At 45.6% G+C, this 11,153-nt stretch overlaps 1 protein-coding gene across 1 annotated transcript in view; it reads left to right on the top strand.

The window, feature by feature from the left end:
- The window catches only part of SHROOM3 (shroom family member 3), a 60,636-nt gene extending 51,115 nt beyond the window's left edge, over positions 1-9,521 (top strand). The window contains exons 10-11 of the mRNA XM_015570211.1: positions 3,420-3,692; positions 8,498-9,521. Of these exons, the coding sequence (XP_015425697.1) occupies positions 3,420-3,692; positions 8,498-8,866 (642 nt within the window). The 3' untranslated portion in view covers positions 8,867-9,521. The remainder of the gene's footprint in view (positions 1-3,419; positions 3,693-8,497) is intronic.
- The last annotated feature ends 1,632 nt before the right edge of the window (positions 9,522-11,153 follow it).

Here is an 11,153-nt window from a genome sequence, read left to right as displayed (position 1 = left end):
TGAGGACATTTGACTCAACCTAACCCTGACCGGCGAGTGCGGGGAGTGGTGGTAGCAGGCAGTGCTTACTGCCCCACTGCTTTCCATCCGTGTCCTTGCTGTTCTCATCACAGGACCTGACATCACAGAGCAGGAGCGCAGCATCCTGCTGGGAGGTTTGCTGGAGGTACCTAGCAGGTTGTCTTGCAGGCAAATACCATAGCTACCAGCCAGAATTGTTTTTTGAAAAACAATGAGTTTTCTAGGAGACTATAAGGAAAGTTAAGCAATTAACACTAAGCAATGTTCTCTTCCACCTGCATTTTTCTGGGCTGAGACTCTTTAGTTGAATAATGTAACATCCATATCTATATATATAAAAGCCTAAGTGGCTGTCCGATCAGTAGCTATGACACACAATGACCACCAGGATGGCAAACGCTCATTGCAGGAGCTGCCAAGCTGCAGTGACTTGGCAGCAGTGGTTCTCGGGTGATGCACACAGAACCAGAAAGGAGGGAGCCCAATTCTGGGATTCGTCACCCGAGAACCTCCCTCTCTCGAAATCCAGGACCCCTCAGAGGATGTCAGAGAGCCGGCTTCAGCCAGGTTTCAGCTCGATCCATGTAGGCCAGGCCGAGGGACCCCACGAATCTGTGCACTGGGCCTCTAGTATACACGTAGTTTTCCATCACTAAAATTGTCTTTTACATTGATTTTGTTTTAATGAGATAGCTTGAGGAATTCTGAGATTATAACCCATGATGAGAGGGTACAGCAGATAGGAATGTTTTTTAATCCTTACCCGAGGATATGTTCATTGATTTGAGAGAGAGAGGAAAGGGGAAAGAGAGAGAGAGAGAGAGAGAGAAACACAGATCAGTTGCTCCCCATATGCTCCCCAACCAGGAATCAAACCTGCAAGCTTTTTGGTGTACAGGATGATGCTCCAACCAATTGAGACCCCTGGTCAGGGCCAGATGATATTTAATTACCCTTCACCCCTGGGATTAGGCATGTTGAGAAGACAATAGGATGTCACCCAGAACTTGGACATTTCAAGAACATTATGAACCTGACTTAGGATTGAAGTATATCTCGTGGTCCAACTCCAAGATGGGCAGAGTGTGTAGAAATAAATATTCCCCTTTGTCATTGTGATTATTGTACCCTCTGATGCTGAGGTTGAAGAAGTAATACAAAAAGTCATCCGTACCCTTTAATTCTGCTGGTCAAAACTATTTCTATTTTTTCCCTTCCTTTTTTTAAAAATATGTTTTTATTGATTTCAGAGAGGAAAGGAGAAGGAGAGATAGAAACATCAGTGATGAGAGGGAATCATTGATCAGTTGCCTCCTGCATGCCCCACACTGGGGATTGAGCCCACAACCTGGGCATGTGCCCTGACCAGGAATCGAACCATGACCTGCTGGTTCATAGGTCGACACTCAACCACTGAGCCATGCCAGCCAGGCTTTTCCCTTCTTTTAAAATGAAGATTTACTCTGACATAGAAATTGTGACTATTTTGTACCAAGTTTCCAACTGAAGCTACACCACACACACACACACACACTTGAGCTGGAACCTTTTTAATGACAAAGAAATAGGTTTTAATCCCAAAAGATTATGTCCTTTTTCCATCTGGCTGCCTCAGGCTAAGAGAAAAGTAAAAGAATCAAAAGCCATGGAGTTTCTTGCCTCAAAGAAATAGTAGACGCTTCATATAAATGAAGTCAAGCTTGAAACCACTAAGATCTTTACTTTATCCCTTCAATTAAATATATTGGCTATTTGTGTAACTCTGTTTCATATAAGTAGCAATTAAGGTGGCAAATTACATGGCTCTAATAAATGGAGACAGTGAGGGGTGCAATGGAAAGGACAAGGAACTGAATTCTGGTAACGATCTCGTCTGCATATCCTATATAATAAAAGACTAATATGCATATAAACCGAACGGTGTGATAGTCGAACAACCACCTAACCAGTCACTATGATGTGTTCTGACCCCGGGGGGTGGGGGGACACAGAACAGGGCAGGCATCAGCAGCAGGGGGCAGAGCATGGAACATGGTAGGCATCAGCTGTGGCAGGATGGTGGAGCAGGTGAGCAGAGTCCCAGACCAAGGCAGGGGCACTGGTCACTGTCATTGGGGCAAGCCTCTGGTGGTTACTGAAAATTCTTTGCTCCCACATCCTGCAGTCCCACCTGGTGCTTGCACCCGCTGCCAACACCGGAGCCACCACTCACACCCACTGCCGGCACCCAGTGCCAGCCCCGATAACTCATAACTATCAGCAGGTGCGAGTGGCGGCTGCCGGCCCCGATCACCCCTCCGGGCTTCTCCACCTCCCCCTGCTTCTGAGGGGACAATTGGGGCCAGCAGTCACCTCTCGCACCTGATACCGGAATGGCCCTGCTTGTACCCACTGCTGGCACCGGCCCCACTCACACCTGCAGCTGGAGCCTCTGTGAGCGGCAGCTGCTGGCCCCAATCACCCCTGAGGGCTTCTCCACCTCCCCCTGCTCCTGAGGGGCAATCAGGGCAGCCCCAATCACTCTGTGCCATCAGCGGATGTGAGTGGGACTGGCACTGTCAGCGTGTGGGAGCGGCAGTGGTGGGAGCAAGGCTTCCAGCAGACGGAACTGGGTCCACGGTGGGAGGGGCCGGGTGGGGACACGGAGGATGGGCCGAGACCCGCCCCTGTGCCCACCACAGACTCACGGCCCACAGTTCCTTTCAAGGAGCACGAGTTCATGAACTGGGCTCCTAGTTTATCATGATTGCCCATGAGAGCCCCTAAAGTCAGGCTGGTTGTGTTCAAAGCTGCCCCACCTACTGGTACATGTGTCAGACCTCACTTCACCTCACTGAGTCTTAGTTTCCTCACCTATTGTGTGTGGATAAAATAGTGTTTACTACAAAAAGGTTGGGAAGGATAAATGAGATAATCTGTGTGCAGTGTCTCATATAGTGTCTAGCATGTAGTAATTGCCCTATAAATGGTATCTGTGGTTAATATTCAACTCAACTCTGACCTTGGGCAAGTCCCGTAATTCTTTGACTCTTGGCTTTGCTATTTGTAAAACAAGGATATTTACCCTACCTGCTTCTGGATGGTATTGTTGTGAGGATCAAATGAGATTATGTCTTTTAAAAAACTTTTAAAAGTAAGTATTTAATAAACCAGTTGGGAAGTCAGAGCTGTACAGAGCATAACACTGTTGGAAAACATTAAGAGGCAATGTGTGTGTTGGCCTGTTAGGATTCATAGGCTCCAATAAGACAGCTGTGGATATTCAGGGAAAGGAAGGGGGTCTTGTGTCCTCATGTTGGGGGGCAGGCCATATAGAGTGGGAACCTTCAGGTGAGCCTTGAAGAAAAGACGGGATGTGGTTGGCTAACCTTTGCTGTGGGTCTCCTCTGTGGTTCCAGGCCGAGCTGATTGGAAGCCTCACCCACAAGCTTGAGACTCTGCAGGAAGCCAAGGGGAGCCTGCTCATGGACATCAAGCTCAATAACGCCTTGGGAGAAGAGGTGGAGGCTTTGATCAGTGAGCTCTGCAAGCCCAACGAGTTTGACAAGTACAAGATGTTCATTGGGGACCTGGACAAGGTGGTCAGCCTGCTGCTCTCCCTCTCGGGGCGCCTGGCCCGTGTGGAGAACGCCCTTAGCGGTCTTGGTGAAGATGCCAGTAAAGAAGAAAGGGTAGGTGGCCTAGCAGTTCCATTCAGCACGTTTTCCCTCCGAGCCCATGTACACAGAGAAGCACAGTAAGACCCTATCCCTTCTCTCAAGAAGATGACAGTCTACTTGGGGCAGGGAGGGAGTCCGAAGTATAGATAACCAGGAAACGGAGAAGGCACGTTCCCTGCCGAGTTGTAAAGCTGATCCTGCAGGCTTAGGGAACACTTAGGAGGGTGAAAACACAGGTGCCAGGGTTTCTTTCCTTCCTTTCTAATGGGGGTTGACCTTGGAAAAAGAGAGAGGGACAACAGAACTTTGGGAGATGAGGAGAGGGCATGGGAACATGGGCTTACGCCCCAGGGGATCTGCAGTTCACCTGGAGGCTGCAAGCCCTCGGGGAGGATGCACCCAAGTGTCTCCACCACACCCCTTCCTGGAAGGAAGAGGACAGGTGATGACAGTGGTGCTGATCCTGGGTCAACTTCTAGTGCTTCCTCGGTGCGGCACTGTGGGCTGACACTCTCTATGTGCAGGCTCAGAGAGTGAGTGGCAGAGCCAGGACAGGAGTCCTGCTGCAGACCCCAGGTTTTATTCACCTCATTGAACTTATTCCGTTGCCACAGAGCATTCTTCATCTACTCATCTGTGCAGCACATGTCTGCTGGGTGTCTAACATGTGCCACTGACTGCTCTGGGCACTTGGGATTATCTTGGAACAAAACAGACAGATCCCTGCTCTCAGGGAACTAACTTACCAAGGGAAGTCAGACAATAAACGTAGCTGTAATGTGTACACACGCACAAGCAAAGTGGTAAATGCTCCAGCCAGCAGGATGCTCCCTTGCTCTCTGGCTCCTCCTCCTATCTACAGCTCTCTCTGTCTTTTAATGCTATCAGGGATTTCCTAATTATTTCTGGAAGTGAGTGTGTGTGTGTGTGTGTGTGTGTGTGTGTGTATGTGTACACTTTTTTATTATTATTAAAAGGTATGATGTCTTTTTTCCAAGAGATTAGTAAAAGTCCAGATGGTAAGCATTTGGGACTGGGACTGCGTATCCAGAAACTTTCTGCAGCTCCACTCCAGTGGGTGCCCTCCTCCTGGAAGTGTGCTGAGCCTGAGCTGCCTCCGCTGGGGACTGTCTGATAGTGTCTGCCTCAGAAGGCTTTCCTTTCCTCCTTCCTCCCACTCAGCAAACAGTGAACGAGACCCTGTACTGTGTCAGGTGCTGTGTGTGCTAGGCATGAACACTGGCGACAACACGGGCCCCGCCCTGCAGGAACTCGCCAGGAGTGAGGAAAACCAGGATGGAAGCAGCAGATGGATCCAGTATGCTGCAGCACAGCAGTCAAGGCAGAGCCCAGAAACACTTCTCAGCGGGTGGGGTGAGGCGGGGAAAGACTTCACGCAAGTGATGCTTAATAGTATAGATACTGTGGTCGGCAAACCGCGGCTTTTTGGCCCCTTGAGTGTGGCTCTTCCACAAAATGCCACTTCGTGGCCCATGCGCAGAAGTCGGTATTTTGTGGAAGAGCCGGTATTTTGTGGAAGAGCCACACGGAAGGAGCCACAGAGTCACATGTGGCTCGCGAACCACAGTTTGCCGACCACTGGGAAGAATTTCGTATTTGTAAGCAGAGTAAGAATGGAAAGGCTTCATGATTTAGAAGGAATATCATAGATAGATCAAGTAAAGAAAGACCATGGCATCTTCAAAAACTGATTTACACATGGTTGTTATGTCTAGAACATAAAGTGATTACTTGGTTCATTTTTTAAAATAGTGGATTACTGAAAATAGAAAAGTATGTAGTCAGGGACTGGACATGAAGTAGATCTACAGGAAGTAGATCCCCAATTTTTTTTTATTTGATAGCTCTATTTAAAGGAGCATTCAGAACACCAAAGAAATCAAACAATTCAATTTTAAAAATGAGCAAAGGACCTGAATAGACATTTCTCCAAAGAGGACATACAGATAGCCAATAGACATATGAAAAGATGCTCAACCTCACTAATAATCAGAGGAATGCAAATCAAAACTACAATGAGATATAATCTCACACCTGTCAGATGGCTATCATCAATATGGCGAGGATGTGTAGAAAAGGGAAACTTTGTACATTTTTGTGGGATTGTAAATTGATGCAGCCACTATGGAAAGTAATACGTAGGTTCCTTAAATAAATTAAAAGTAGACCTACATATGACCCAGCCATTCCACTTCTGTGTCTTTATCCAAAGAAATCCAAAACAATTCAAAAGATATATGCACCTCTATCTTCATTGCAGTATTATTTACACAATCGCCAAGATAGAGAAACAACCTAAGAGTCCATCAAAAGACAACTGAATAAAGTAGATGTAGTACATATATACAATAGATGTTACTGTAGTCTAACATACAATAGCCATTAGAAGGAATACAATCTTGCCATCTGTGACAACATGGATGGACCTAGAGGGTATTGTGCCAAGTGAAATAAGAGAAAGACAAATACCACATGATTTTACTTAATATGAGGAATCTAATAAACAAATAACAAAAAAGAGGTATCATTGAAGGTATGGGAAGGATTAATGGCAACCAAGAAGAAAGAATGAAGCTCCCTGGCCCCTAGAGCCAGCATCAGAGGGAAAGCCATTACTACCTCTGGATCTGGAGGAGCGACAGGAAGGGGGTCCTCATCAAAGGTGTAGCTGAGCTGTCCTGCAGCACTGAGGCCTTGGGGAAAGAATGCAGCCACCACCACCTGGCAGAGACGGAGCCAGGGATATATACAAATACCCCCTTGCTTTCTCCTCCAGTCTCTCCCCATGACTCCTATTAGCCAAACCCAGAAGGCAAGGGAGCCCAGTTGATGCAGCCACAGAGCAGCCCTGAGGAGTGTGGGTCTGGAGGGGTAAGCAGTATCCAGTGCAGAAAATAGTTACACGGACCGTATGTGTCATGCTGTAGGCTTTGGACTCTTTAACCTATTGGCCAAGAAGAGCTATAAACTAATTTTATGACTTAATCAGCCTGGGAGGGGTGAGAATGATGCTTACAGTTGGGAGACTTATTGTAATAGTCTAGCAAGAAGGCTCCAGGCCATTAATTTGGGCAGTTGTAATGGGGTTAGAGACTGAGTTTGAATTAGCAGGTGTGTTACAAGAGAGGGCGGGTAGAACAGAAAGTAGTTTCCTGTTTGACAAGTTAGGTGGGTGCTGCAGATATCTGAGATAGGAATACTGGAGCAGATCTCGGGGAGAGAAGTTGTTCTACAATCGAATTCAACTCAACACAATGCACACATACACTCTCAAATACAAATAAGTGCTTGCTCACCAGCGAAATACTACATCAATATTAGTTTTTGTAATGATCAGTCTTTGCTAAGAAACTATAAAAATACCAATAGTAATGAGAAAAGGAGTCATATGTGTTTCACTAAGTGCCAAATTCAGGATAATAGTTGCCAAAGGGGAGGGAAGGAAAGATGGGACTGGGATAAGTATGTGTAAGGCTTCAACTGAACCTAACTTTTTAATTGGAAGCAAATATGAAAAGTGTTCATGGTGAGATTTGGCACTGTTAATGATGGGTACACAGGTACTACATCATTCTCTGTGAATTTCTGGTGTTTAAAATATTTCCTTTTTTTTAAGGTGAGGAGAGGTTTTCACTTTTTAACTTACATCTCTACAATATTTTGAAAGGTGCCTTCATTCAAAATCAGGGGAGGAGGGTTTTAGGTGTGTTTTTCTGATTAGGTGCAAGAAGCCTATGAAAATGGAGATATTTGTAAGACAAATCTATAATTTTGTACTTTTCCCCCTAGACATTATTATGTTAAGACAGGCTAGTTTGAGGAAAATTAGGACAAAGACACATAAGCGTTGCATCACCCTACATAAGCTAATTTGTATTGAGGTATATATTTAAATAATCTGTTTCTTAATTTTCATTTTAATGTTTCTCAATCACTTTGGCCTGAAAAGTCTGAATGGTTAATTATAAAATTTTTAGAAATGTTTATGACATTCATTGTATGTCAGCATGATGAGTAAAAATCAACACACACACACACATTAAAATGTTTCATAATGTACATTATCCCTAAAGATAGCATGTTACCTTACCATTCAGTTTGTATAAGAAACTCTCAGAATATCACAGACTTCTAGGCCCCACCCCCCAGTAGGTGAAATAGGGCCTGAAATCTGCATTTCTAACAGATTCCCAGGTTAGCTGCTGCTGGTCCACACTTGGAAAACCACTATCAATAGAAATATTTGATGTTTGGCCTTTTCAATTTTTTTATTGTTGTAAACTACACATAAAACTAGCCATCTTAGCCATTTTACAAGTACCCAATTCAGTAATATTTAATACATTCATATTGTTATGCATCCATTTCCAGAACTCTGTCATCTTGCAAAACAAACGCTGCTCGTTAAACCGTAATTCCCCATTTCCGCACCTCCTAGTCCCTGGCAGCCATCATTCTAGTTTTTGTCTCCACGATTTTGACTCTCCTAAGACCCTCATGTAAGTGAGATTATTGATTGTGCTTTTCAGTACCCAAGCCTAAAGTCGAGTCATTACCCCAGTCAGTTTAAGGTCATCTCCCTCAAAGCTGCCACGTGGCTTCACAAGTCAGAGAGCCAGGGGCACCCCATCGAAGGGTAATGAGCTGATTTTCAGAAACATAATCTCCTTAATTCAGAGTGATCATTGGAAGGGAAGCCGCACATTTGCAGTCCTGTGGAAGGTAGTCTTTGTGGGCAGTCTGGCTCTGCCCTCCGTCCCCTCGCCCTTAGCTCATCTGCTCGTTTTGCCCGGCAGAGCTCTCTCAACGAGAAGAGGAAGGTCCTGGCGGGGCAGCACGAGGATGCCCGGGAGCTCAAGGAGAACCTGGACCGGAGGGAGCGCGTGGTGCTGGACATCCTGGGCAATTACCTGTCGGAGGAACAACTCCAGGATTACCAGCATTTTGTGAAAATGAAGTCAACACTCCTCATTGAGCAGCGAAAGCTGGACGACAAGATCAAACTGGGCCAGGAGCAGGTCAAGTGCCTGCTGGAGAGCCTCCCCGTGGATTTCGTCCCCAAGGCGGGCACCCTGGCGCTGCCCCCGGACCTCACGAGTGAAATGACTCCCGTGGGGGGATGTATTCCCAGTGGTGTTTCCCCAACGGTCACCTCTCCACTCTAACCTCTTCTGAAACGCCCAACCGAAAGATCACCCTTTCTTTCATCACTATTTAATCTGAAAAATGTTGCAGTACAAACCACTGTTTAAACTCTATGGGTTTGGGGGGCGTTTTCTGGATAAAAGGAAAAGATTCTATCCAGGAAAAAGCCTGTATTTTCCTTCTCACCCTTCATGATTGATCTGAGAGCTTGAATGCTGCTGGGAACCTAGCCCTTTCTATTGTTACTTTGCAATAGAAAGAAAATTAATGAAACTGTGAGAACTGATGGGAGGGTGTTTGATGATTTAGTTTCCGACAGGCGTAGGCAGCAGGGATCAGTGTGTGTCGCCCTCAGGAATGTACCCACCGTGACCTGCCTTTGTGTGGGCCATGCATCCTGACGACAGGTACAAGGACTCATTAGTGAGGGTCTGCAACATAAAGCCTTAAAGAAAAACACACACAGCAGAAAATTGTAAAGCCTTGAACATTGTTATTTATATTTTTAAAAATGAAAAGGATCATTATGTCTGTTTGCTAACCACTTATTTGATTCTGTTTTGTGGTGGACGTAGACAATTATGTTGTTGGAGCTTTGTATTTTGTGAAAACCTTAATGAAATGAAGAATTCCAAAGACAGTCCCATGGAGTGTGGAGACTTGTTTTTTCTTAAACTCTTGACTTGTCTGCTTTATTTTTACAAATACGAGGGGACCTCCTGCGCTTGTGTTAAACCGAGTCCTGGGGAAGCCAGGTCCCACTGCTGCCCGTCCTCACCACTCTACTCCTGCCACAGGAGCACACACCTCCAGGAAGGCAGCTTCCAGCAGTAAGGTTACCGCACTTCCTAGTTTATCACTTCCTAGGGCTGCCTGTCATCACTGGTGGGGAGATAAAACCGTATTTTACTAATGAGGCCAGCCTGTATGACAGCGGAAGGTCAGCTACCAAGACAATTCAAAACAATTCACGCAGTCATGCACAGGATTTGGGCTCACCATAGCCTGTTTAGTGAGATAGATTATCAGGTTGTTTTAATGATGCTGTTTTTTAAAGTTTGGTCCATCTGAGTGAGGGACCAAGTACAACTCTGAAGTCTAATTCTTCGGTGGGTGTGGTATTTATTGTAACAGGGACTTGACCTCTGGGCTCTGATGAGAAGAAACCCCTAACTTAATTTTCACTGCTAACCTCTAAATGCCTTCAGCTAGAAAATAAGCCTATTCTTTCTCCCTTTCCTATTTGTATTCTTTCCCCATTATTTTTTTTTAAATCATCCACAGTGGAAGCCATCCTTTTTCCTCCCAACAATATCCTCTCAACCGAGATGATGAGCGGAGCAACCATGAGCAGGTTATCAGTCAAGATTTCAGGGCACACATGACATCAAGAATGTGTGTCCACAGTCAATAACTCTCCCTGTGAATGTGGTCATTTCAGAAATACCACGTCCCATCAGAAGTCAGGTGGGGGGGGCGGGGGGGATGGCCTTGCAATTATCCAAATGCTGAGACTAAAACCTGTGAAGTCCCAAGAAAGGACAATGTCCTGCAACAAAATCGGGAGGCCTCCCACCTGGGCCACTTGGGAAGTTCCTGGGCACCTTGCTGCATGTTGGGCGACTCGGCCTTTTCTCGGGCTGCTTTGTTCCTTGTGGCTACTTAACCCCAAAGAACGCAGAGAGGACCCAAAGTGTGCGTGTCTGAGTGCCTCCAAGAGATGCTGTCAGAACCAACACGTTTTCCTTTGTCCCAGGGGAACATTTTAGGTTTCATTTTGCACAACTGGTTTTCAGACTTGAAGATGAGCAAGTTTGGGTCAACCAACCCCTAAGAATCAGTGCCTTTCTGTCGACTTGAGGAGTGAGGGCCTGGGGGCTTAAACGGGGAGAAACCAGCCTGGGACACCCCACTGTCCCTAGTAGTCCATTGTCAATACCTGATCTAAAATCACTTCTGATTTTAAAAGTGAGGTCACATTTGTTCCTAATACAAGCTCTACCTTTAAGTTTGTATTTTATACAAACATCTTTTACTAAGATGTTGGGGGGCAGGTTGTGGGTTCCCTAAATGCCTAGGGAACTTTTCATATGTGGTTCCAAATTTATTTCTCTTTAGTTTAATTTTCCATGATATTGTTGATTTTATTCTGTTAGGTTGGAATTCTTTTTTTCATTGTTAGAACAGCATGAGTTTTATTCACCATACAATGGGCAAGAAAAAGTAAAAACTTCAGCCAGAAATAACCCCTCCATCTCCAGGAATGCATAAAGAGATCAGGACGGCCCTAACCGGTTTGGCTCACTT

This window comes from Myotis davidii, unplaced genomic scaffold (genome assembly GCF_000327345.1).
Source record: "Myotis davidii unplaced genomic scaffold, ASM32734v1 scaffold892, whole genome shotgun sequence".
NCBI classification, from domain to species: Eukaryota; Metazoa; Chordata; class Mammalia; order Chiroptera; family Vespertilionidae; genus Myotis; species Myotis davidii.
Note: the sequence above shows the minus strand (reverse complement) of the source record. Positions and strands in the feature narration are given on the sequence as shown.